This window comes from Balaenoptera borealis, assembly GCF_965194805.1.
Source record: "Balaenoptera borealis genome assembly, chromosome: 12".
In the NCBI taxonomy this organism is placed as follows: domain Eukaryota; kingdom Metazoa; phylum Chordata; class Mammalia; order Artiodactyla; family Balaenopteridae; genus Balaenoptera; species Balaenoptera borealis.
In genome coordinates, this window is record NC_138869.1 from 61,510,512 (window position 1) to 61,534,150 (window position 23,639).

Below are 23,639 nucleotides of genomic sequence, written 5' to 3' on the forward strand. Positions count from 1 at the left end.
ATTGAACATTCTTTCATGTGTTTGTTGGCAACCTGTATCTCTTCTTTGGAGAAATGTCTATTTAGGTCTTCTGCCCATTTTTGGATTGGGTTGTTTGGTTTTTTTTGATATTGAGCTGCATGAGCTGCTTGTAAATCTTGGAGATTAATCCTTTGTCAGTTTCTTCATTTGCAAATATTTTCTCACATTCTGAGGGTTGTCTTTTGTTCTTGTTTATGGTTTCCTTTGCTGTGCAAAAGCTTTGAAGTTTCATTAGGTCCCATTAGTTTATTTTTGTTTTTATTTCCATTTCTCTAGGAGCTGGGTCAAAAAGGATCTTGCTGTGATTTATATCATAGAGTGTTCTGCCTATGTTTTCCTCTAAGAGTTTGATAGTGTCTGGCCTTACATTTAGGTCTTTAATCCATTTTGAGTTTATTTTTGTGTATGGTGTTAGGGAGTGTTCTAATTTCATACTTTTACATGTACTTGTCCAGTTTTCCCAGCACCACTTACTGAAGAGGCTGTCTTTTCTCCACTGTATATGCTTGCCTCCTTTATCAAATATAAGGTGACCATATGTGCGTGAGTTTATCTCTGGGCTTTCTATCCTGTTCCATTGATCTATATTTCTGTTTTGCAGAGAAAGCTTTCGACAAAATTCAACACCCATTTATGATAAAAGCCCTGCAGAAAGTAGGCATAGAGGGAAATTTCCTCCACATAATAAAGGCCATATATGACAAACCCACAGCCAACATCATCCCCAATGGTGAAAAACTGAAACCATTTCCACTAAGATCAGGAACAAGACAAGGTTGCCCACTCTCACCACTATTATTCAACATAGTTTTGGAAGTTTTAGCCACAGCAAACAGAGAAGAAAAAGAAATAAAAGGAATCCAAATCGGAAAAGAAGAAGTAAAGCTGTCACTGTTTGCAGATGCCATGATACTATACATAGAGAATCCTAAAGATGCTACCAGAAAACTACTAGAGCTAATCCATGAATTTGGGAAAGTAGCAGGATACAAAATTAATGCACAGAAATCTCTTGCATTCCTATACACTAATGATGAAAAATCTGAAAGTGAAATTAAGAAAACACTCCCGTTTACCATTGCAACAAAAAGAATAAAATATCTAGGAATAAACCTACCTAAGGAGACAAAAGACCTGTATGCAGAAAATTATAAGACACTGATGAAAGAAATTAAAGATGATACAAATAGATGGAGAGATATACCATGTTCCTGGATTGGAAGAATCAACATTGTGAAAATGACTCTACTACCCAAAGCAATCTACAGATTCAATGCAATCCCTATCAAACTACCACTGGCATTTTTCACAGAACTAGAACAAAAAATTTCACAATTTGTAATGAAACACAAAAGACCCCGAATAGCCAAAGCAATCTTGAGAACGAAAAATGGAGCTGGAAGAATCAGGCTCCCTGACTTCAGACTATACTACAAAGCTACAGTAATCAAGACAGTATAGTACTGGCACAAAAACAGAAATATAGATCAATGGTGCAATTTTAAAAGGGATTTGTTGTTTAACTTTCTTCTTCTGATATTTCATTGTTAGTGAAAAGAAATGCAACCAATTTCTGTATGTTAATCTTGTATCCTGCTACCTTGCTGAATTCATTGATCAGTTCTAGTAATTTTTGTGTGGAATCTTTAGGGTTTTCTATATGTGTATATGCATCATATCATCTGCATATAATGACAATTTCACTTCTTCCCTTCCAATTTGGATACTTTTAATTTCCTTGTCTTGTATGACTGCTGTGGCTCAGAAATTTTATACTATGTTGAATAGAAGTCATGAGAGTGGGTATCCTTGTCTTGTTCCTTGAATTTAGTGGGAAGGCTTTCAACTTTTCACCACTGAGTATTATGCTGGTTGTATTTTTGTCATAAATAGGTTTTATTATTCTGAATTATACTCTATACCCACTTTGGTTAGAGTATTTTTCATGAAACGATGTTGAATTTTATCAGATGCTTTTACAGCATCTATTGAAATGATCATGTGGTTTTTGTCTTTTCTTTTGTTGATAATGGTGTATCACTTTGATTGATTTACATATGTGGAACCATCCTTGTGACCCTGGGATGAATCCAGCTTGATCATCGTATGTGAAAAAGGAGTTTTATGTGTTGTTGGATTTGGTTTACTAATATTTTGTTGAGGACTTTTGCATCTATATCCATCAAAGATATTGGCCTATAATTTTATTTTTTGGTAGTGTCTTTGTCTGGGTTTAGTATCAGGGTTATGGTGGCTTCATAGAATGACTGCATGAGTGTTCCCTTCTTTTCAGTCTTTTGGAAGATTCTGAGAAGGATTGGTATATATTCTTCTTTGTATGTTTATAGAATTCCCCAGTGGAGCCATGTGGTCCTGGACTTTTGTTTGCAGGGAGGTTTTGTTTTGTTTTTTTTTATTATTATTACAGATTCTATTTCACTTCTAGTGATTGGTCTGTTCAATTATCTATTTCCTTTTGATTCAGTTTTGGCAGGCTCTATGTGTCTAGAACGTGTCCATTTCTTCTAGGTTGTCCAATTTGTTAACATATAATTGTTCATAGTATTCTCTTTTATTTTTTATGTTTTTGGGTATTTCTGTGGTATTGGTTGTTATTTCTTTTCCTTCATTTTCTTATTTTCTTTCTTTGGGTCCTCTATCTTTCCTTCTTGGTGAGTTCCTCACTTTGTTAATGTGGTGTTTCACAGTGACTGATTTGTGTATTTGAACCATTCTTGCATCCCTGAGATAAATCCCACTTGATGAAGATGTATGATCCTTTTAATGTATTGTTAAATACGGTTTGCTAATATTTTCTTGAGAATTTTGCATTTATGTTCATCAGTGATATTGGTCAGTAGTCTTTTTTATTATATCTTTGTCTGGCTTTGGTATAGTGTGATATTGGCCTTTTAGAATGTGTTCAGAAGTGTTCCTTTCTCTGAAACTTTTTGGAATAGTTTGTGAAGGATAGGTGCTAACTCTTTTCTAAATGTTTGGTAGAATTTACCTGTGAAGCACCTGGTCCTGGACTTTAGTTTGTTGGATTTTTTTATTACTATTTTAATTTAATTACTGGTAATTTGTCTGTTCATGTTTTCTATTTTTTGCTGGTTCAGTCTTGGGAGATTCTACATTTCTTGGAATTTGTCCATTACTTCTTGGTTGTCCATTTTATTGGCATACAATCATTTATAGAACTCTCTCATGATTCTTTGTATTTCTGTGGTGTTTGTAACCTTTCATTTTTCATTTCTGATTTTATTGATATGAACCCTCTGTCTTTTTCTAATTTTTTTCATAGTGAATCTGGCTAAAGGTTTATCAATTTTGTTTATCTTTTCAAGACAATTGCTCTTAGATTCACGGATCTTTTTTATTGTTTTGTCTTGGGTTTTTTTTAATCTCTATTTCATTTATTTCTCCTCTGATCTTTATGTTTTCTTTCCTTCTGCTAACTTTTGGTTTTCTTCATTCTTCTTTTTCAAATTCCGTTAGGTGTAAGGTTAAGTTGAGTTTTTTGTTGTTTTTTTGGGGGGGGGTTGTTTGTTAGGTTTTGGTTTGGGGTGGGTTTTTTTTTTAATTTTTTCTTGTTTCCTAAGGTAGGCTTGTATTGCTATAAACTTCAATCTTTGAACTGCTTTTGCTGCATCCCATAGATTTTGGACTGTTGTGATTCATTTTCGTTTGTCTACAAGTATTTTTTTATTTCCTCTTTGATTTCTTCAGTAATCCATTTGTTGTTTAGTAGCATATTGTTTAGCCTTCATGTGTTTGTGTATTTTGCAGTTTTTTTCTTGTACTTGTTTCTAGTCTCATAACATTATGGTCAGAAAATACGCTTGATATGATTTCATTTTTCTTAAATTTACTGAGACTTATTTTGTTGCCTAACATGTGATCTATCCTGGAGAATGTTCCATGTATGCTTGAAAGGAATGTGTATGCTTCTGCTTTTGGATGGAGTGTTTTATGTATATCTATTAAGTCTATTTGGTCTAGTGTGTCATTTAAGACCAGTGTTTCCTTATTGATTTTTTGTCTGGATGATCTCTCCATTGATGTAAGTGGAGTGTTAAAGTCCTTTGCTATTATTGTGCTACTGTCAATTTCTCTAATTATGCTTGTTAATATTTGCTTTATGTATTTAGGTATTTATGTTGGGTGCTTATATATTTAAAATTGTTATATCTTCTTCTTGGCCCTCGATCATTGTAAAATTCTTCTGTCTTTTTACAGTCTTTGTTTTAAATTCTATTTTTTCTGATATAATTATTGCTACTCCAGCTTTCTTTTCATTTCCATTTGCATGGAATACCTTTTCCATACCCTCACTTTCAGTCTGTGTGTGTCTTTAGATTTGAAATGAGTGTCTTGTAGGCAGCATATATGTGGATCTTGCTTTTTTTATCCATTCATCCACTCTGTGTCTTTTGATTAGAGCATTTGGTCCATGTACATTTAAAGTAATTATTGATAGGTATGTACTTATTGCCATTTTGTTAATTGTTTTGTGATTGTTGTTGTAGTTATTTTTGTGTTCTTTCTTCTTTTGTTCTCTTCACCTGTGGCTTGAGGACTATCTTTAGTGTTATGTTGGGATTCTTTTCTCTTTTTTGTGTGTGTCTATCATAGATTTTTGTTTTGTTATTACCATGAGGTTTATATACAGCTATATGCACATATATATACACACAGATATACATTTTTTTAATTTTAAGTTGCTGATCTCAATTTAAATTGCATTTTAACAATCCTGCAATCTAAGTTCCCTGTTTTTGACATCATATTTTACATCTTTTTTGTTTTGTGTACCCCTTAATTACTTATTGCTGGCCAAATGCTTTTATTGCTTTTGTCTTTTAACCTTCCTACTATCTTTGTACATGTATATTTACCTTTACCAGTGAGCCTTTTCCTTTTGTAATTTTTCTGTTTTTAGTTGTGGCCCTTTTCACTTGGAGAAGTCCCTTTATCATTTCTTTTTTTTTTTTTAAACATCTTTATTGAAGTATAATTGCTTTACAATGGTGTGTTAGTTTCTGCTTTATAACAAACTGAATCAGTTATACATATACATATGTTCCCATATCTCTTCCCTCTTGCATCTCCCTCCCTCCCACCCTCCCCATCCCACCCCTCTAGGTGGTCACAAAGCACCGAGCTGATCTCCCTGTGCTATGTGGCTGCTTCCCACTAGCTATCTATTTTACATTTGGTAGTGTATATATGTCCATGACACTCTCTCACCCTGTCACATCTCACCCCTCCCCCTCCCCATATCCTCAAGTCCATTCTCTAGTAGGTCTGTGTCTTTATTCCCGTCTTGCCACTAGGTTCTTCATGGCCTTTTTCTTTTTTTCCTTAAATTCCATATATATGTGTTAGCATACTGTATTTGTTTTCCTCTTTCTGACTTACTTCACTCTGTATGACACACTCTAACTCCATCCACCTCATTACAAATACCTCCATTTCATTTCTTTCTATGGCTGAGTAATATTCCATTGTATATATGTGCCACATCTTCTTTATCCATTCATCTGTCGATGGACATTTAGGTTGCTTCCATGTCCTGGCTATTGTAAGTAGAGCTGCAATGAACATTTTGGTACATGACTCTTTTTGAACTATGGTTTTCTCAGGGTATATGCCCAGTAGTGGGATTGCTGGGTCGTATGGTAGTTCTATTTGTAGTTTTTTAAGGAACCTCCATACTGTTCTCCATAGTGGCTGTATCAATTAACATTCCCACCAACAGTGCAAGAGTGTTCCCTTTCCTCCACACCCTCTCCAGCATTTATTGTTTCTAGATTTTTTGATGATGGTCATTCTGACGGGTGTGAGATGATATCTCATTGTAGTTTTGATTTGCATTTCTCTAATGATTAATGATGTTGAGCATTCTTTCATGTGTCTGTTGGCAATCTGTATATCTTCTTTGGAGAAATGTCTATTTAGGTCTTCTGCCCATTTTTGGATTGGGTTGTTTGTTTTTTTGTTATTGAGCTGCATGAGCTGCTTGTAAATCTTGGAGATTAATCCTTTGTCAGTTGCTTCATTTGCAAATATTTTCTCCCATTCTGAGGGTTGTCTTTTGGTCTTGTTTATGGTTTGCTTTGCTGTGCAAAAGCTTTTAAGTTTCATTAGGTCCCATTTGTTTGTGTTCTTATTTCCATTTCTCTGGGAGCTGGGTCAAAAAGAATCTTGCTGTGATGTATGTCATAGAGTGTTCTGCCTATGTTTTCCTCTAAGAGTTTGATAGTGTCTGCCCTTACACTTAGGTCTTTAATCCATTTTGAGTTTATTTTTGTGTATGGTGTTAGGGAGTATTCTAATTTCATACTTTTACATGTACCTGTCCAGTTTTCCCAGCACCACTTATTGAAGAGGCTGTCTTTTCTCCACTGTATATGCTTGCCTCCTTTATCAAAGATAAGGTGACCATACGTGCGTGGGTTTATCTCTGGGCTTTCTATCCTGTTCCATTGATCTATATTTCTGTTTTTGTGCCAGTACCAAACTGTCTTTATTACTGTAGCTTTGTAATATAGTCTGAAGTCAGGGAACCTGATTGCCCCAGCTCCATTTTTCGTTCTCAAGATTGCTTTGGCTATTCGGGGTCTTTTGTGTTTCCATACAAATTGTGAAGTGTTTTGTGCTAGTTCTGTGAAAAATGCCAGTTGTAGTTTGATAGGGATTGCATTGAATCTGTAGATTGCTTTGAGTAGTAGAGTCATTTTCACAATGTTGATTCTTCCAATCCAGGAACATGGTATATCTCTCCATCTATTTGTATCATCTTTAATTTCTTTCATCAGTGTCTTATAATTTTCTGCATACAGGTCTTTTGTCTCCTTAGGTAGGTTTATTCCTAGATATTTTATTCTTTTTGTTGCAATGGTAAACGGGAGTGTTTTCTTAATTTCACTTTCAGATTTTTCATCATTAGTGTATAGAAATGCAAGAGATTTCTGTGCATTAATTTTGTATCCTGCTACTTTCCCAAATTCATGGATTAGCTCTAGTAGTTTTCTGGTAGCATCTTTAGGATTCTCTATGTATAGTATCATGGCATCTGCAAACAGTGACAGCTTTACTTCTTCTTCTCCGATTTGGATTCCTTTTATTTCTTTGTCTTCTCTGATTGCTGTGGCTAACACTTCCAAAACTATGTTGAATAATAGTGGTGAGAGTGGGCAACCTTGTCTTGTTCCTGATCTTAGTGGAAATGGTTTCAGTTTTTCACCATTGAGGACAATGTTGGCTGTGGGTTTGTCATATATGGCCTTTATTATGTTGAGGAAAGTTCCCTCTATGCCTACTTTCTGCAGGGCTTTTATCATAAATGGGTGTTGAATTTTGTCGAAAGCTTTCTCTGCATCTATTGAGATGATCATATGGTTTTTCTCCTTCAATTTGTTAATATGGTGTATCACATTGATTGATTTGCGTGTATTGAAGAATCCTTGCATTCCTGGGATAAACCCTACTTGATCATGGTGTATGATCCTTTTAATGTGCTGTTGGATTCTGTTTGCTAGTATTTTGTTGAGGATTTTTGCATCTATGTTCATCAGTGATATTGGCCTGTAGTTTTCTTTCTTTGTGACATCTTTGTCTGGTTTTGGTATCAGGGTGATGGTGGCCTCGTAGAATGAGTTTGGGAGTGTTCCTCCCTCTGCAATATTTTGGAAGAGTTTGAGAAGGATAGGTGTTAGCTCTTCTCTAAATGTTTGATAGAATTCGCCTGTGAAGCCATCTGGTCCTGGGCTTTTGTTTCTTGGAAGGTTTTTAATCACAGTTTCAATTTCCGTGCTTGTGATTGGTCTGTTCATATTTTCTATTTCTTCCTCGTTCAGTCTCGGCAGGTTGTTCATTTCTAAGAATTTGTCCATTTCTTCCAGGTTGTCCATTTTATTGGCATAGAGTTGCTTGTAGTAATCTCTCATGACCCTTTGTATTTCTGCAGTGTCAGTGGTTAGTTCTCCTTTTTCATTTCTAATTCTATTGACTTGAGTCTTCTCCCTTTTTCTCTTGATGAGTCTGGCTAATGGTTTATCAATTTTGTTTATCTTCTCAAAGAACCAGCTTTTAGTTTCATTGATTTTTGCTATTGTTTCCTTCATTTCTTTTTCATTTATTTCTGACCTGATCTTTATGATTTCTTCCCTTCTGCTAGCTTTGAGGTTTTTTGGTTCTTCTTTCTCTAATTGCTTTAGGTGCAAAGTTAGGTTGTTTATTCGAGATGTTTCCTGTTTCTTGAGGTAGGCTTGTATTGCTATAAACTTCCCTCTTAGCACTGCTTTTGCTGCATCCCATAGGTTTTGGGTCGTCGTGTCTCCACTGTCATTTGTTTCTAGATATTTTTTGATTTCCCCTTTGATTTCTTCAGTGATCACTTCGTTATTAAGTAGTGTATTGTGTAGCCTCCATGTGTTTGTATTTTTTACACATCTTTTCCTGTAATTGATATCTAGTCTCATAGCGTTGTGGTCAGAAAAGATACTTGATACGATTTCAATTTCCTTAAATTTACCAAGGCTTGATTTGTGACCCAAGATATGATCTATCTTGGAGAATGTTCCATGAGCACTTGAGAAAAATGTGTATTCTGTTGTTTTGGGGTGGAATGTCCTATAAATATCAATTAAGTCCATCTTGTTTAATGTATCATTTAAAGCTTGTGTTTCCTTATTTATTTTCATTTCGGATGATCTGTCCATTGGTGAAAGTGGGGTGTTAAAGTCCCCTACTATGATTGTGTTGCTGTCGATTTCCCCTTTTATGGCTGTTAGTATTTGCCTTATGTATTGAGGTGCTCCTATGTTGGGTGCATAAATATTTTCAATTGTTATACCTTCCTCTTGGATCCATCCCTTGATCATTATATAGTGTCCTTCTTTGTCTCTTGTAATAGTCTTTATTTTAAAGTCTATTTTGTCTGATATGAGAATTGCTACTCCAGCTTTCTTTTGATTTCCATTTGCATGGAATATCTTTTTCCATCCCCTCACTTTCAGTCTGTATGTGTCTCTAGGTCTGAAGTGGGTCTCTTGTAGACAGCATATATATGGGTCTTGTTTTCGTATCCATTCAGCCAGTCTGTGTCTTTTGATGGGAGCTTTTAATCCATTTACATTCAAGGTAATTATCGATATGTATGTTCCTATTCCCATTTTCTTAAATGTTTTGGGTTTGTTATTGTAGGTGTTTTCCTTCTCTTGTGTTTCTTGCCTAGAGAAGTTCCTTTATCATTTGTTGTAAAGCTGGTTTGGTGGTGCTGAACTCTCTCAGCTTTTGCTTGTCTGTAAAGGTTTTAATTTCTCCGTCACATCTGAATGAGATCCTTGCTGGGTAGAGTAATCTTGGTTGTAGGTTTTTCTCCTTCATCACTTTAAGTATATCCTGCCACTCCCTTCTGGCTTGCAGAGTTTCTGCTGAAAGATCAGATGTTAACCTTATGGGGATTCCCTTGTGTGTTATTTGTTGTTTTTTCCTTGTTGCTTTTAGTATGTTTTCTTTATATTTAATTTTTGACAGTTTGATTAATATGTGTCTTGGCGTGTTTCTTCTTGGATTTATCCTGTATGGGACTCTCTGTGCTTCCAGGACTTGATTAACTATTTCCTTTTCCATATTAGGGAAGTTTTCAACTATAATCTCGTCAAATATTTTCTCAGTCCCTTTCTTTTTCTCTTCTTCTTCTGGGACCCCTATAATTCGAATGTTGGTGTGTTTAATGTTGTCCCAGAGGTCTCTGAGACTGTCCTCAGTTCTTTTCATTCTTTTTTCTTTATCCTGCTGTGCAGTAGTTATTTCCAGCATTTTATCTTCCAGGTCACTTATCCGTTCTTCTGCCTCAGTTATTCTGCTACTGATCCCTTCTAGAGTATGTTTAATTTCTTTTACTGTGTTTTTCATCGTTGCTTGGTTCCTCTTTAGTTCTTCTACGTCCTTGTTAAATGTTTCTTGCATTTTGTCTATTCTATTTCCAAGATTTTGGATCATCCTTTCTATCATTATTCTGAATTCTTTTTCAGGTAGACTGCCTATTTCCTCTTCATTTGTTAGGTCTGGTGTGTTTTGACCCTGCTCCTTCATCTGCTGTGTGTTTTTCTGTCTTCTCATTTTGCTTATCTTACTGTGTTTGGGGTCTCCTTTTCACAGGCTGCAGGTTCATAGTTCCCATTGTTTTTGGTATCTGTCCCCAGTGGCTAAGGTTGGTTCAGTGGGTTGTGTAGGCCTCCTGGTGGAGGGAACTAGTGTCTGAGTTCTGGTGGATGAGGCTCGATCTTGTATTTCTGGTGGGCACGTCCACGTCTGGCAGTGTATTTTGGGGTGTCTGTGGCCTTATTATGATTTTAGGCAACCTGTCTGGTAATGGATGGGGCTGTGTTCCTGTCTTGCTAGTTGTTTGGCATAGGGTGTCCAGCACTGTAGCTTGCTGGTCGTTGAGTGAAGCTGGGTCTTGATGTTGAGATGGAGATCTCTGAGAGATTTTCGCCATTTGGTATTACGTGGAGCTGGGAGGTCACTTGTGGACGAGTGTCCTGAAGTTGGCTCTCCCACCTCAGAGGCACAGCCCTGATGCCTGGCTGGAGCACCAAGAGCCTTTCATCCACATGGCTCAGAGTAAATGGGAGAAAAAATAGAAAGAAAGAAAGAAAGAGGCTATAATATAGTGAAGTAAAATAAAGCTATTATAAAGCAAAGCTATACAGACAAAGTCTCACCCAGAAACATATACATATACACTCACAAAAAAAGGAAAAGGGGAAAAATTAATATATCCTGCTCCCAAAGTCCACCTCCTGAATTTGGGGTGATTCGTTGTCTATTCAGGTATTCAACAGATGCAGGCACATTAAGTTGTTTGTGGAGTTTTAATCTGCTGCTTCTGAGGCTGCTGGGAGAGATTTCCCTTTCTCTTCTTTGTTCGCACAGCTCCCGGGTTCAGCTTTGGATTTGGACCCGCCTCTACGTGTACGTCGCCTGTGGGCGTCTGTTCCCCGCCCAGACAGAACGGGGTTAAAGGAGCAGCTGCTTCGGGGGCTCTGGCTCATTCAGGCCGGGGGGAGGGAGGGGTACAGATGCGGGGCGACCGTGCAGCAGCAGAGGCCGGCGTGACGTTGCACCAGCCTGAGGCGCGCCATGCGTTTTCCCAGGAAAGTTGTCCCTGGGTCACGGGACCCTGGCAGTGGCAGGCTGCACCGGCTCCTGGGAGGGGTGGTGTGGAGAGTGACCTGTGCTCGCACACAGGCTTTTTGATGGCGGCAGCAGCCGCCTTAGTGTCTCACGCCCGTCTCTGGGGCCCGCGCTGATCGCCGCGGCTCGCGCCCGTCTCTGGAGTTCGTTTTGGTGGCGCTCTGAATCCCCTCTCCTTGCGCGCCGTGAAACAAAGAGGCAAGAAAAAATCTCTTGCCTCTTAGGCAGCTGCAGACTTTTTCCCGGTCTCCCTCCCAGCCAGCTGTGGTGCGCTCACCCCTTCAGGCTGTGTTCACGCCGCCAACCCCAGTCCTCTCCCTGCGATCCGACCGAAGCCCGAGCCTCAGCTCCCAGCCCCGCCCGCCCCGGCTGGGGAGCAGACAAGCCTCTCAGGCTGGTGAGTGCTGCTCGGCCGAGCCTCTGTGCGGGATTCTCTCCACTTTGCCCTCCGCACCCCTGTGGCTGCGCTCTCCTCCGTGACTCTGAAACTTCCCCCCTCTGCCACCCGCAGTCTCTGCCCGTGAAGGGGCTTTCTAGTGCGTGGAAACCTTTCCTCCTTCATGGCTCCCTCCCACTGGTGCAGGTCCCATCCCTATTCTTTTGTCTCTGTTATTTCTTTTTTCTTTTGCCCTACCCCAGTACGTGGGGAGTTTCTTGCCTTTTGGGAGGTCTGACGTTTTCTGCCAGCGTTCAGTGGGTGTTCTGTAGGAGCAGTTCCACGTGTAGATGTATTTCTAATGTATCTGTGGGAAGGAAGGTGATCTCCACGTCTTACTCTTCCGCCATCTTCTCTCCTCCCAGACCCTTTTATTCTATCATTTCTTGTAAAGCTGGTTTGGTGGTGCTGAACTCTTTGAGCTTTTGCTTGTGTGTAAAACTCTTCATCTCCATCAAATCTGAATGAGAGCCTTGCCAAGTTGAATATCTTGGTTGTAAGTTTTTCCCTTTCATTATTTTAACTATATCATGCCACTCCCTTCTGGCCTGCAGTTTCTGCTGAAAAGTCAGCTGATAGTCTTATGAGAGTTCCATTGTATGTAACTTCTTGCTTTTTTTTTTTGCTGCTTTTAAAATTCTTTCTTTATCTCTAATTTTTGCCATTTTAATTACAATTGTCTTGTTGTGGTCCTCTTTGGGGTGATCCTGTTTGGGACTCTCTGTGCTTCCTGAACCTGGATACCTATTTCCTTTCCCAGGTTCAGGTAGTTCTTCAAATATGTTCTCTGCCCCTTTCTCTCTCTTCTTCTTCTGGTACCCCTATACCCTGTAATGTGAATGTTAGCATGTTTGACGTTGTCTCAGATGTCTCTTAACCTATTCTCATTCCTTTTTTTTTTCTTTTTTCTCTCCAGCTTCAGTGATTTCCACTACTCTGTCTTCCAGCTCACTGATCTGTTCCTCTACATCATCCAATCTACTGTTGATTCCTTTTAGTGTTGTCTTCATGTCAGTTATTGTATTCTTCATCTCTGTTTGGTTCTTCTTTATATTTTCTAACTCTTTGTTAAAACTTCTGCTTCTCACTCTGTTCGTTCAATCTTTTCCTCACTTCTTTGATCATCTTTACCATTAATCATTACCTTGAACTCTTTATTGGGTAGATTGCCTCTCTCTACTTCACTTAGTTCTTCTTCTGGGGTTTTATCATGTTTCTTCTTTGGGAACATGTTCCTCTGTCACCTTATTTTGTCTAGTTTTCTGTTTTTATTTCTATGTATTTGGTAGGTTTCTTAAATTTCCTGACTTTAGAGAAGTAGCCTTTTGTAGGAAACATCCTATGCATCCCGGCAGCACACTCCCCTCTGTCAGCAGAGCTATGTGCTCTAGGGTTGCCCCCTATGTGGGCTGCATGGGTCTTCTTTTGTGGCAGGCTGAGTACTGTGAGTGCTCTGGTAGGTGTGTCTGGCCCCCGGTCTAGTTGGTTGCCTGTCAGCTGCTGGTTGTTGGGGCTTGGTCATGACACAACTGACTGCTGAGCCGCTGGGGGTGACATGGCTAGTGATGGCCCATTGGTGGTGGAGCTGTGGGTCCTGGGGTGGGTGCTGTGGAGCCTGTGTTCCCGTGTCTAGTGTTGGCCTGCTTTGGGGCTGATTCCTGACACAGCTGTCTGTGGGTTCTGAGGTTTCCCAAAGCTGTTGCTGGCCCATTGGTGAGTGGGACTGGATTCCAGGGTAGCTGGCTTAGGGGCCCAAGATTTCTCAGAACTGGTTTTGGTCTATTGGTGGGCAGGGCCCAGGCCCAGGAGGTCCTAGGGCTCATGTAGGCTTGCTGATGGGTTGGCTGGATCCTGACAAGGCAGGCTGTAAGGTTTCAGTGGTTGTGGTACTGGTATCTGCCCACTAGTTTGTGGGACCAGATCACAGTGTAGCTGGCTGGAAGACCTGAGGGTCCCTGGTCCAGTGCTTGTGCATTGGTGTATGGGGCTGGTTTCTGGGCCCTCTGGTGGACAGGGCCTTGTTCCATGGCAGCTGTGGGCTCAGGGGGTCTTATGGAAACTGGCCTGCTGATGAGTGGAGCTATGTCTTCTCCTGACTATCTGCTTGATCTGAGGCTTCCCAACACTGGCTTCTACAGGCTGGTGAGCAGGGGTGGCGCCAGTCCTGGTGCTGATAAGCTGGAGGGAGGACTCCACAGTGGCACTTGCAACAACAGTGTCCACATGGTAGAACGAGCTCCCCAAAGTGGCCACCGTCAATGTCCATGTCCCCAGGGGAGCTCCACGTGCCTCCTTCTCCTCTGGAAGACTCTTCAAGATCAGCAGGTTGGTCTGACCCAGGCTCCTTTCAAGTAATTTCCTCTTCCCTAGGTGCTGGAGTGTGTGAACTTTTGTGTGTGTCATATAACAGTGGAGTCTTTGTGTCCTCCAGTCTTCTGGCTCTCCTGAAAGTAAGCCCAGCTGGCCTTCAAAAACAAATGTTCTGGGGGCTCATCTTCCTGGTGCAGGACCCCCAGGCTAGGGAACCTGACGTGGGGCTCAGACCCATTGCTCTTTGGTGAGAACCTCTGCAATTGTAATTGTCTTCCCGTTTGAGGGTCACCCACCAGAGGTATGGGTCTTGACTTACCGTGTCCCTGCCCCTCCTACCTGTCTCGTTGTGGTTCCTTCTTTATATCTTTAGTTGTAGAAGATATTTTCTGTTAGATTCCAGCCTTTTTCTTCAATAGTTGCTCTGTAAATACTTGTTGTTTTGGTGTGTCCATAGGAGAAGGTGAGCTTAAGGTCTTTCTACTCCTCCATCTTGGCCACCTACCTCCAGAATTATTCTACATTTCTATTCCTTAGTGCTACATTTTCTTTCATCAGATTGCACAGACTTTTGTTACTCAGCATCTTGCCACATCCATTCTTTTTTGTCCAGTGGTAGCTTGCAGACCCACTTTTTGTAGTCATGGACTGAATGAATTCTATAGCATATGTATAGGTGGAACTAATGATGCCACTTCAGCACAAATATTTGTAATAATATTTTAGTCATTTTAATATATATTCTAATGAGCTTTAAGTCCTGCAGAAGAAAGGAAAGAAGTGGGTATTACAAACTGAATTTCTCTTTCAGGAATCCTTTGAGAAGGCAAGCTTGAGTAGAAGCAGCAGTGGAGCAGGAAGCCTGAAAAGTGAGCTTTCAGAAAGCACAGACCTGCCGCCTGAGGGCTACCATGCCCCCTGTGATAAGGACGAAGACCGAGCCTGTGCTGGAATCTTGTCAGATGATAACTTCAACTTGGAAAATATTGAGAAAGGTATTTCTAGTGAAAGGGTTACAACATGAATGAACTCTTGACTCCTTTCTGTTTCAAGGTTCATTTGCTCTTTTTTTCTTTTATTAATGTGCAGATATATATTCAGAGTTCGACGATGAATTGGACACTTTGGATAACTCCAGCAGCTCCAGTTCAAACCCTTTGAAGGAATCTACATTCAGTAAGCTTTCTTTTAACCAGTTTGTGGGATTCCAGCAGGTAGAGGTCTGGAAATCATACTTTGGAGTCAAGTAGATGTCATCACACTTACATAAATGAGTAGTTTGTTTCCCAGGTGTAATGCTAATTAGGACCGGTGTGTCTGTCACTCTTACAGAGCTCAAAGGCCAACGGACACTGTGGTTTTCCATTGCCTCCTGTCAAATGAACAGTTTCATTATTTCTTCCAGCAAATGCAGGTTCTAACTGGGGAGTGGAATAACTTATTTGGAGACAGACTAAATAACCGCAGGAGTAATGGAAGTGACCTTTCATGAGTCTGTTGAGTAGAGGTTAGAAACCTGGAGAAGAAATTAGTCTTGGTGTAGACTAAGTTTTGTACAATTGTATTTACATTAATATAAAGGAATATATTTTCCTTAAAGCACTAAAGTAAAATAAATGTTTTAATTGTTTAGAATTATGAAAAAATGCTATGTAAATTCAGTAAATATGTTCATCTTTACTCTTAATTTGAAACAGTAAAAAAAAAAAATCAGACTGGGGTATGAGAAAGTAAAGATATATTTAGATAAAATTTAAAGAATCTTCCTCACAGAAAGATAGGATTCAATTCCCTGAACAAATCTGAAATTGAAATAAAAGATCAGTTAAAATAGAAAATGGAGAGAAAAGAATAACTCTTTTAAAAGAGTAAGTTGATGGACTATTAAGTAAGATAGGTAGAAATACTCTGAAATAAATTAAGTCTAAATAATACCCTCTCATCAATGACTATACTGTGAAAATTTCATTAAAAAATGGTTTAAAATAGTGTCCCTAAGGATGAGAGTAGAACTCTAAGGATTTTGCTTCATTCTTTGTCCCTTTCCAAAATTAATTGGTCCATCAAAATGGAGAATAGATGTTCCAGATTTTCTGGGGCAATCCCAAATTCCAACACTCTGTTCTGTTTTCCCTATAAATTCCTGCCTGCTAAATAAAATGTCTTGATTTGCGACTGGGAAAACATGAATATTATGCAGTAAAAATATTTGTGCATTTAAACATATGTAGGAAATTCTAGAAGCAATTAATTACTAACTGTTTGAGATGAATTTTGAGATGATGGGATATTATGTATCCCCAGTAACAAGGGTGGGGAGGGTCATTGGGGAAGTGATAAAGGAAAGTTGGACCCTTACACTTGCATGTGGTTACTTCTAGCTCTCTTGGTAAGGGATTTAGGATGATTATGACACAGATATTTTATGAACTTTTTAGCTACTAACAATGGAGTTTCTTTGTTTAGCACCTTTTCTTTGAGAAAAGACCCTTAAACAAACCTGTCAAGTAAATAATAATATGCAATGTTATATTTTGCTGATGCTATAATAAATGAAGACAGTCTTTACAGTAGGTACAATTGGTTAGATATTTTTTAGACAAACAAATGAGTGAATAAATAAAAGATTTGCCACAGGAAAATGTGAAGTTATTTTTATTTTCTTGTTTCAGTCACTTTAAAGAGAAGTTTTAGTGCTTCAGGAGGAGAAAGACAATCCCAAACAAGGTATGTAGACATTGAGCTCCTAGAAATATTTTTAGACTCTGAAGAGCTGAGCTTTTGGTGGCTAAATTGATGCCTGATATCAGAAATTATGTGGGCATGTGGTACCAGAGGCTATTGGAGCCCACCCTCCCAGAGCTGATTGTACTTTACCAAGGAGTGTACTGGGAAGAGCACTAAGCTTGGGCCTGGGTTTTATTCTGGCTTTGTGATCCTCAGCCACTCAGTTAGTCTCTCTGAGCCCAAGGGTGGCCCAGGGAGGTAGGGCTTCATGAGATCATCTGGAGCTGTGGCTCCTTATACCTTGTTTTTCTACACCCCTGGGGTATAGGTCTTAAGCTCATTGCAAATGTGACAAATGTGGATCACATCACACCCACATCCAGCCAGCAGGAAGTGGGATGGGAAGTAGAGACATGCCCTTCATTTTACGGATGTGACCCAGACGTTGTGTTCTTCCCTTCTGCTCACAGATCAGTAGCCACATCTAGCTGCAAGGGAGAATGAATATGTTTGGAGGACTCTGTTTTAAAAGAAGGAATTGTTATTTTGGAATGACTAGCAGTTTCTGCAATAGTTGTCTCTTGGGCTAAGAACTAAAATGAAACTCTTTGATTTGGCCTTTTGCAAGTCCCTGGTAACCTTCATAAGAGCTGTTCAATGGCCTTGGGTGAGGCTGGTGGTGGGAAGCCTGATCGTGGTGGTTTTAGAAGTTACAGAGGCAGAGATGGAGAGCAATTGAAGAAAGGAGTGGGCTGACAGTGAGCTGGTGGGGAATGTTTGGTGGAAAAGGGCCTTCTAGGATCAGGATGACTGTGGGGTGAGTGGACTGAGGAGAAGCAGCTGATGGAGAGGAGAGATTGAAGATGGTTCCCAGTCTCAGAGCAGCTTGGAGCTAGAGAGCAGGCCTGAAGGGATAGCCATCGACTGTGTCTGAAGAAAGAGAGGCAAAGATAAAATTAAGCTTGAGAGGCAGAGAAGAGGGATATTAAGGAATATTATACTTGGTGGTTTTGATTTTGGACACACACAGCAGTGAGCGGTAGCTTGCAAGTGAGCAGCGGCTGGAAGTGAGACCTTAGTTCCCTGACCGGGAATCGAACCCTGGTCACCTGGGTGGGAACCAGGAATCTTAACCGCTAGACCACAGGGACAGCAGCTAGAGTCTAAATCCCCAGTCCTTGTCTGCCTTGTAAGGAGGAATCTGACAAGGAGACAGTAGGTATAGAAGAAAGTAAAGTGTTTACTAGAAAAGCAGAGTACATGCGGAAAGACACACTGGTGAACTCAGCAAGAGAGTTGCAAAAGTCCCGCCTTTGGGAAGTTTAAATCCTTTATAAGGGGGCAGTCTTCTGGGCCTTTGTCTTCTTGCCAATCGACTTGCTTTGACCCCATGGCTAATTTGTCTCAGGACCCTCCCCTCCGTATGCACACACACCTCAGTCAAGATGGATTTCATCGCAAGGGTGTCTGGGAGGGAAAATAGCAAGACATTATGGTCTGGCCTCCCCTGCCTTTTTGACCCCATGGAGCCTTCCTGCATACGTGTAGTGTTTTCCTTGCTCCAAGGATGGGAAATGTGTGACTTCTTGATCTTCTAACAGGGTTTAACCCCTCTCTGTTCCTGCCATAAAAGTGTCCAATGTCTAGTATTTACCCTGTTCCTGTTGTTGTTTCTTATATTGAAGTGTAGATCTCAAAATGTAGACAGGATGCTGGTCATAAATATGTAGCCCAGAGCCCATTTGTCTCTTGCCTCAGGAAATGTAAACAGGAGGCTGGTAGTGAATGTCTGGCCTGGAGCCCATCTTTTTTTGCTCCAGGAAGTGTGAATAGGAGGCCGGTTGTAAATGTCTAGCCTGGAGCCCATCTACCTCCTGACTCAGTTTCTGTTTATTAGATAATGTTCCAGCTAACTGCTGAGAAGACGGTCTAGTCTGAGGAGTGTGATCAACTGGGAAGAGCCAGCATTGAGATGGCAGGGGACTAAGCAGCGACAGGCAGAGGGCTGCCAACAGCTCTGGGTCTACGGCAGCAGTGCAGGCCAGGCCATGTGTAAGTGGGTGTGCTTTACCAGTCAGGCTTTGTGGATGCAGGAAAAAACCTGACTCAGGCTGATTTATGCCACAGGGGGGTTCATAAGAAGGCTTTCAAGGACTCACATAATTAGGGAACTTGTAGAATCAACCTACGAAGGGATAGGAGCCAGGTCAGCCCCTGAAGTCTGTGGAGGAGGCACTCCCGGAAGACTTGTCAAGGCTCTAATGCGGGCCTGAATGAGCTCCCAGCTTGTTTGCTTTGTTTTTGCGTCGCCTCTCTTAGGATCCAGTGTCCTGCAACAGAGTTGGGTTGGCCTGGCTTGGATCAGGCCCTATTCCCTGCTGTGGAGAGGTCTGAGCCCCTTCACTGACAGCCTCTTCGGGTCCCTTGGGGGCCTTGCCACAGGGAGCAGGTGTGGATGCCAAGCAGTCCAAATGGGACCACAATCACTGCTGGGTTTGAGGGTGCCAGGAAGAGCATAACGGAAATGAATTTCCGAATGAAGAACCTGCCTAGTGAAATCTTGAGGGCTTCAGTTAGGTGGCAAAGGAAGGCTCACATAGAAAATCTTTTTTTTGTTTTGTTTAGTCAAATACACAACATCACTGATAACTTTATCTTTTCCAAGTGAGGTTCAGGAAGGGTTAGGGTGGAGCCTTTTTACTTCCTAAATCTTTTCTGGTGTCACTAGAAACAAAACCCAAGGAAACCTATCAGACTGCATAATACACCAGAAGGATCATTATATCCTGAGGGACCTCTCCCACTTCCCATTTCTGGGTGCCCACCCCAACCCAGCAGCTCTGCTTCTACTTGCTGTGGACAAGGAAGCCACACACAGCAGCCTGGAACATGGGAGCTCTTGCCTTCTCAGCCCAGGAAGTGAGGGGACAGGTGTGGGAGATGTGAGCCTGGCCATGGAGCTGGGGGTCTGAGCGACACCATGGAGTGGGTATGTCCTCCTCAACTCTGGCACCAGAGCTTCTCTACCTTAACCACATCATGAGTTCAGTAGAATTTTGTGAGCTGGTCTGGAAATCTGTCCACTGCCTGCATGGGGAAATGTTCCATGTGTTCTTCTCAAATAATTAACAAGTGCTCTTTGGAATCTAACTACTCCCTTTTAAGGTTTGCGATTATTTATATTTTTAAGAAAATCATCAAAAGGTTTTTCCTCTATGATTGGATGCTTTACTCAGTGATACAAAGTTGCATAAATATATAGAAGAGATGCAAAACAGTTATTTTAGTACAAAAATAAATTATGACATATGGGTGAACTCCCTAATTAAGAGAATTTTATATTAAGATGGAAATTTTCAATCAGGTGAATTTAGGAATCTTAACATTGCCAAATAAATCTAGTCCTTTTTTCTAAAAGGATTCATGGAAAATTGTCTTGTTTGCAAGAGTTCAGCTCTTTAAAAACAAAGGAAACATATGTATTAGAGCTTGAAATGTTTTTTAAAACCTAGTCATTATCTAAACATTTTTAGCAAATTGGGTAAACTAGAATCATCAGAAAAAGGAAGTTCAATCTGAATCTCATTGAAAGAGAGATAGTACAGAGTGGGCTTTAACTTGGGGTTAACGACCAAGTTAAACAGGCAGAAAATGGAAGATGGTCCAGACGTTGAGGTTGATGAATCAGCAGGAGCAGGCATAAGTAAACAGGTGAATAAGGTCTGAGCTAAAATAACATGTGCAAAGCTGTGCCATGTGTGGGACAGTGTGACATGCCATCAGGGAACACATGTTGGTTTAAGGCAAGCCCTCTTCTCTCAAGGAACTTATGATGGAGGGCGGACAAAGGCAGACTTGAGAAGAAAATAAATGACAAAAAGCCTGTGATTCATACCAAATAAGAGGAGAGAAAAGTAATAACTTTTTGACTTCCTTCCAGGTATTCCCCAGAGCTTCAACGAATTAAAAGGAGACAATTCTAAAATATATTTATAATTTCTTCAAAAGGCATTGAATAAGGCTAAAGTTATTTGCAATCTAATTTGTTTAGAATTATCCTGGGTTTCTTGGTTTAGTAATATTAACTGTAAACCCCTCCTGCAAAATATTTAAAAGCTAAATGAAAAGTTAGAATCTAAAAGAAGATAGCAGAGCTACAAAATATAATAAAAATCAATTGAAAATCAAGCCTGCAGGTATTTTTGGCTATTTTATGCCACATATTAAATGGTAGAAGAGTTACATTGAGACCTGATTAGCTCTCCCAAGAGCTCCTTATTGGCTCCTAAAACAAGGGAGTTGGTCCCAAAAAGAAAAAGCCACAGAGAGGTGCTTACTTGATCTGAGCATGGTGTCCAGAGTTTAGAATTCAGACATGGTCCTGGCTACATGGTACACAGAGAAAGCTTAAGCATAAACTCGCAACTTTGGTCATCTCAGATATCAGGAGCTAGATTTAAGCCAATTGCCTGCTAAAGATCCAAGGTACCTCCCTAGTAACTTGAGGTAGACTTTCTTGAGCAACTGGGCCAGGCAAATGTACAAAACATGAGCAAATGAAACTAGAAAGGGCAGCTCCTGCCTCCTCAGAGAGGTATTGAATTCTCAAGGCTCGTGAAAGGAAACATGATATTAGAACTGGAAGGCATCCTGGTGATGTGATCCAAGCCGTCCCATCATCAGATGATAAAACTTTTTTCAGGAATGTAATTACATATAACATAATTACATTAATTAATGGCAAGACCCAGAAAGAGTCTCCAACTCTTAGATGTCCATGTTCCTTCTATGAACTATTTACCAGAATTCACTTGAAGCCAGAAAATAATTCCTTTGGGCTCCTTTTCTTGCCAAACTCCTCCCAGATCTCAGCCCTCCATCCCCAAATCACCAAAAGTCCTGAAAGCCAAACTCAAAGCTGAGATATTAGATCAGCAGAGAGTGCCCCATTCCTTGGCTCTGGAAATGCAGCCTTTCACTCATTTGCAGCAGAGGTGAGTCTCCAAATCTCCATTACCAGGTCTCCAGATACTAACTCTCTCCCACCAGGATGCCATGTAGCAGCCATTCCAGGGCTCTCCTGGACCCCTAGAAGACCTGGAGATGTCAGTGTAGCATTTTTAATATTACAGAAGTAGCCCATGGGGAATCTCCAGTTGACCCACATTCCGTAACAAACTACAAGTATATTACTAAGGATAATTTGCTTTTAGTTATGCCTTTGGTTTACTAGAATAGAGATTTGATTTTACATCTTTATTCTTTGCATGTAATTGAAGAGTCATAAATAAGAGTGTCACTTGGGATACTCCTCCAGATGTTTATTAATCTGAGTGGTCACCAAGTAGCTGCTTTAACTTCAATCGCTCATACTCTCTCAAGGGCTAACTAGTTAGCTGTCCTGAAGATACAGAACCATGAGATAAACTTACATTCAAGTTTCATTTAGTAAGTAACAAAAGGCAGATGAAAGTTAACTTAATTTTGTATTTTTACATATTGTTTTTAATGAATGCACACAGATCTTGTGATGGTCTATATGAATAACTTTCTTGGATGAGAATGTGAGAAATTATTTTGTTCTAAGAGCTTCAGTGAGGTATAATTCACACAAAGTAGATTACACCTATTTAAAGTGTGAGACGTGATGTTTTGAGTATGCATATCCCTGTGAAAACACAATTAAGAGAGTGGACGTATCCATCCAGAAGTGTCCTTATGCCCAGTTGTGCCCCTCACTCCTGCTTCTCAGTCCCACCCCAGGCAATCATTGATCTGCTTGCTGCACTGTAGAGTAGTTTACATTCTAGAATTTAATATGAATGGGACTAAATAGGACCTACTCTCATTTGTCTGGACTTGCTTCCAGTCGGCATAATTAATTTCAGCATAATTAATTTGAAATCTGTCTATATTGTTTTGTGTATCAATAGTTCAATCCTTTTTATTGTTAAGTAGTATACCATTATATGGATATGCCGTGGGCTGTTTATCCATTTATCTGTTAATGGACATTTGAGTTCCACTGTTTAGCTGTTACAAATAAAGCTGCGATGAACATTTGTGTCTGTATGAACACATACTCCTTTCCTTTGGGGTAAGTGCCTATAAGTGAAATGGCTGGGTCATTATGGTAGGTGTATGCTTAACTTTTTAAGAAACTGCCAAACTGTTTTCTAGAGTGGTTGTATCATTTTTGCATTCCCAGTTTGAGAGATTTGAACTCACATGTTGAAGTTAATTATGGTATTTGTGGAAATCATCTTTTATTTTGATGTTTGCATCCCTGAAATCATAAGGAGTAAGAGGGAAAATGGAATTGACATTTTTTTAAAATTTATTTATTTATTTATTTATTTATGGCTGTGTTGGGTCTTCATTTCTGTGTGAGGGCTTTCTCTAGTTGTGGCAAGTGGGGGCCACTCTTCATCGCGGTGCGCGGGCCTCTCACTATCACGGCGTCTCTTGTTGCGGAGCACAGGCTCCAGATGCCCAGGCTCAGTAGTTGTGGCTCACGGACCCAGCTGCTCCGCGGCATGTGGGATCTTCCCAGACCAGGGCTCGAACCCGTGTCCCCTGCATTGGCAGGCAGATTCTCAACCACTGCGCCACCAGGGAAGCCCTGGAATTGACTTTTCATGGTCAAACTCTCACAAAATATTATCTACTTCGAAATAATCATATGAAATAAATATCCTTATTGTTGATGTTTGTTTGATGTTTTGTGCACATTGACAGAGCTAGCCAAAAGCTGAGGTAATGTCTGTGTCAAAAAAAAAACAATTAAAAATTCAATAATTAGGACTTTCTTTGAAATTTCCAACTTTAATCATTTTCAATTATCTAAGTGATGTAAAAATCTCCTGCCTCCATTACTACTTGCTGGAAGAAAATTACAAATAGGCTTGGCCTTACCAGTTTCTGTCTGGGTTTTATA

General features: G+C 40.1%; 1 protein-coding gene across 12 annotated transcripts in view; it reads left to right on the forward strand.

The window, feature by feature from the left end:
* The window catches only part of NEK10 (NIMA related kinase 10), a 325,496-nt gene that overhangs the window by 205,490 nt on the left and 96,367 nt on the right, over positions 1-23,639 (forward strand). For all 12 annotated transcript variants that reach the window (XR_014232504.1, XR_014232505.1, XM_082346463.1 and 9 more), the window contains 3 exons: positions 14,787-14,970; positions 15,065-15,151; positions 16,648-16,702. Coding sequence is in view for 10 of the 12 variants with exons in the window: in XM_082346463.1 (XP_082202589.1) it covers positions 14,787-14,970; positions 15,065-15,151; positions 16,648-16,702 (326 nt within the window). In the remaining 2 variants the exon portion in view is untranslated. The remainder of the gene's footprint in view (positions 1-14,786; positions 14,971-15,064; positions 15,152-16,647; positions 16,703-23,639) is intronic.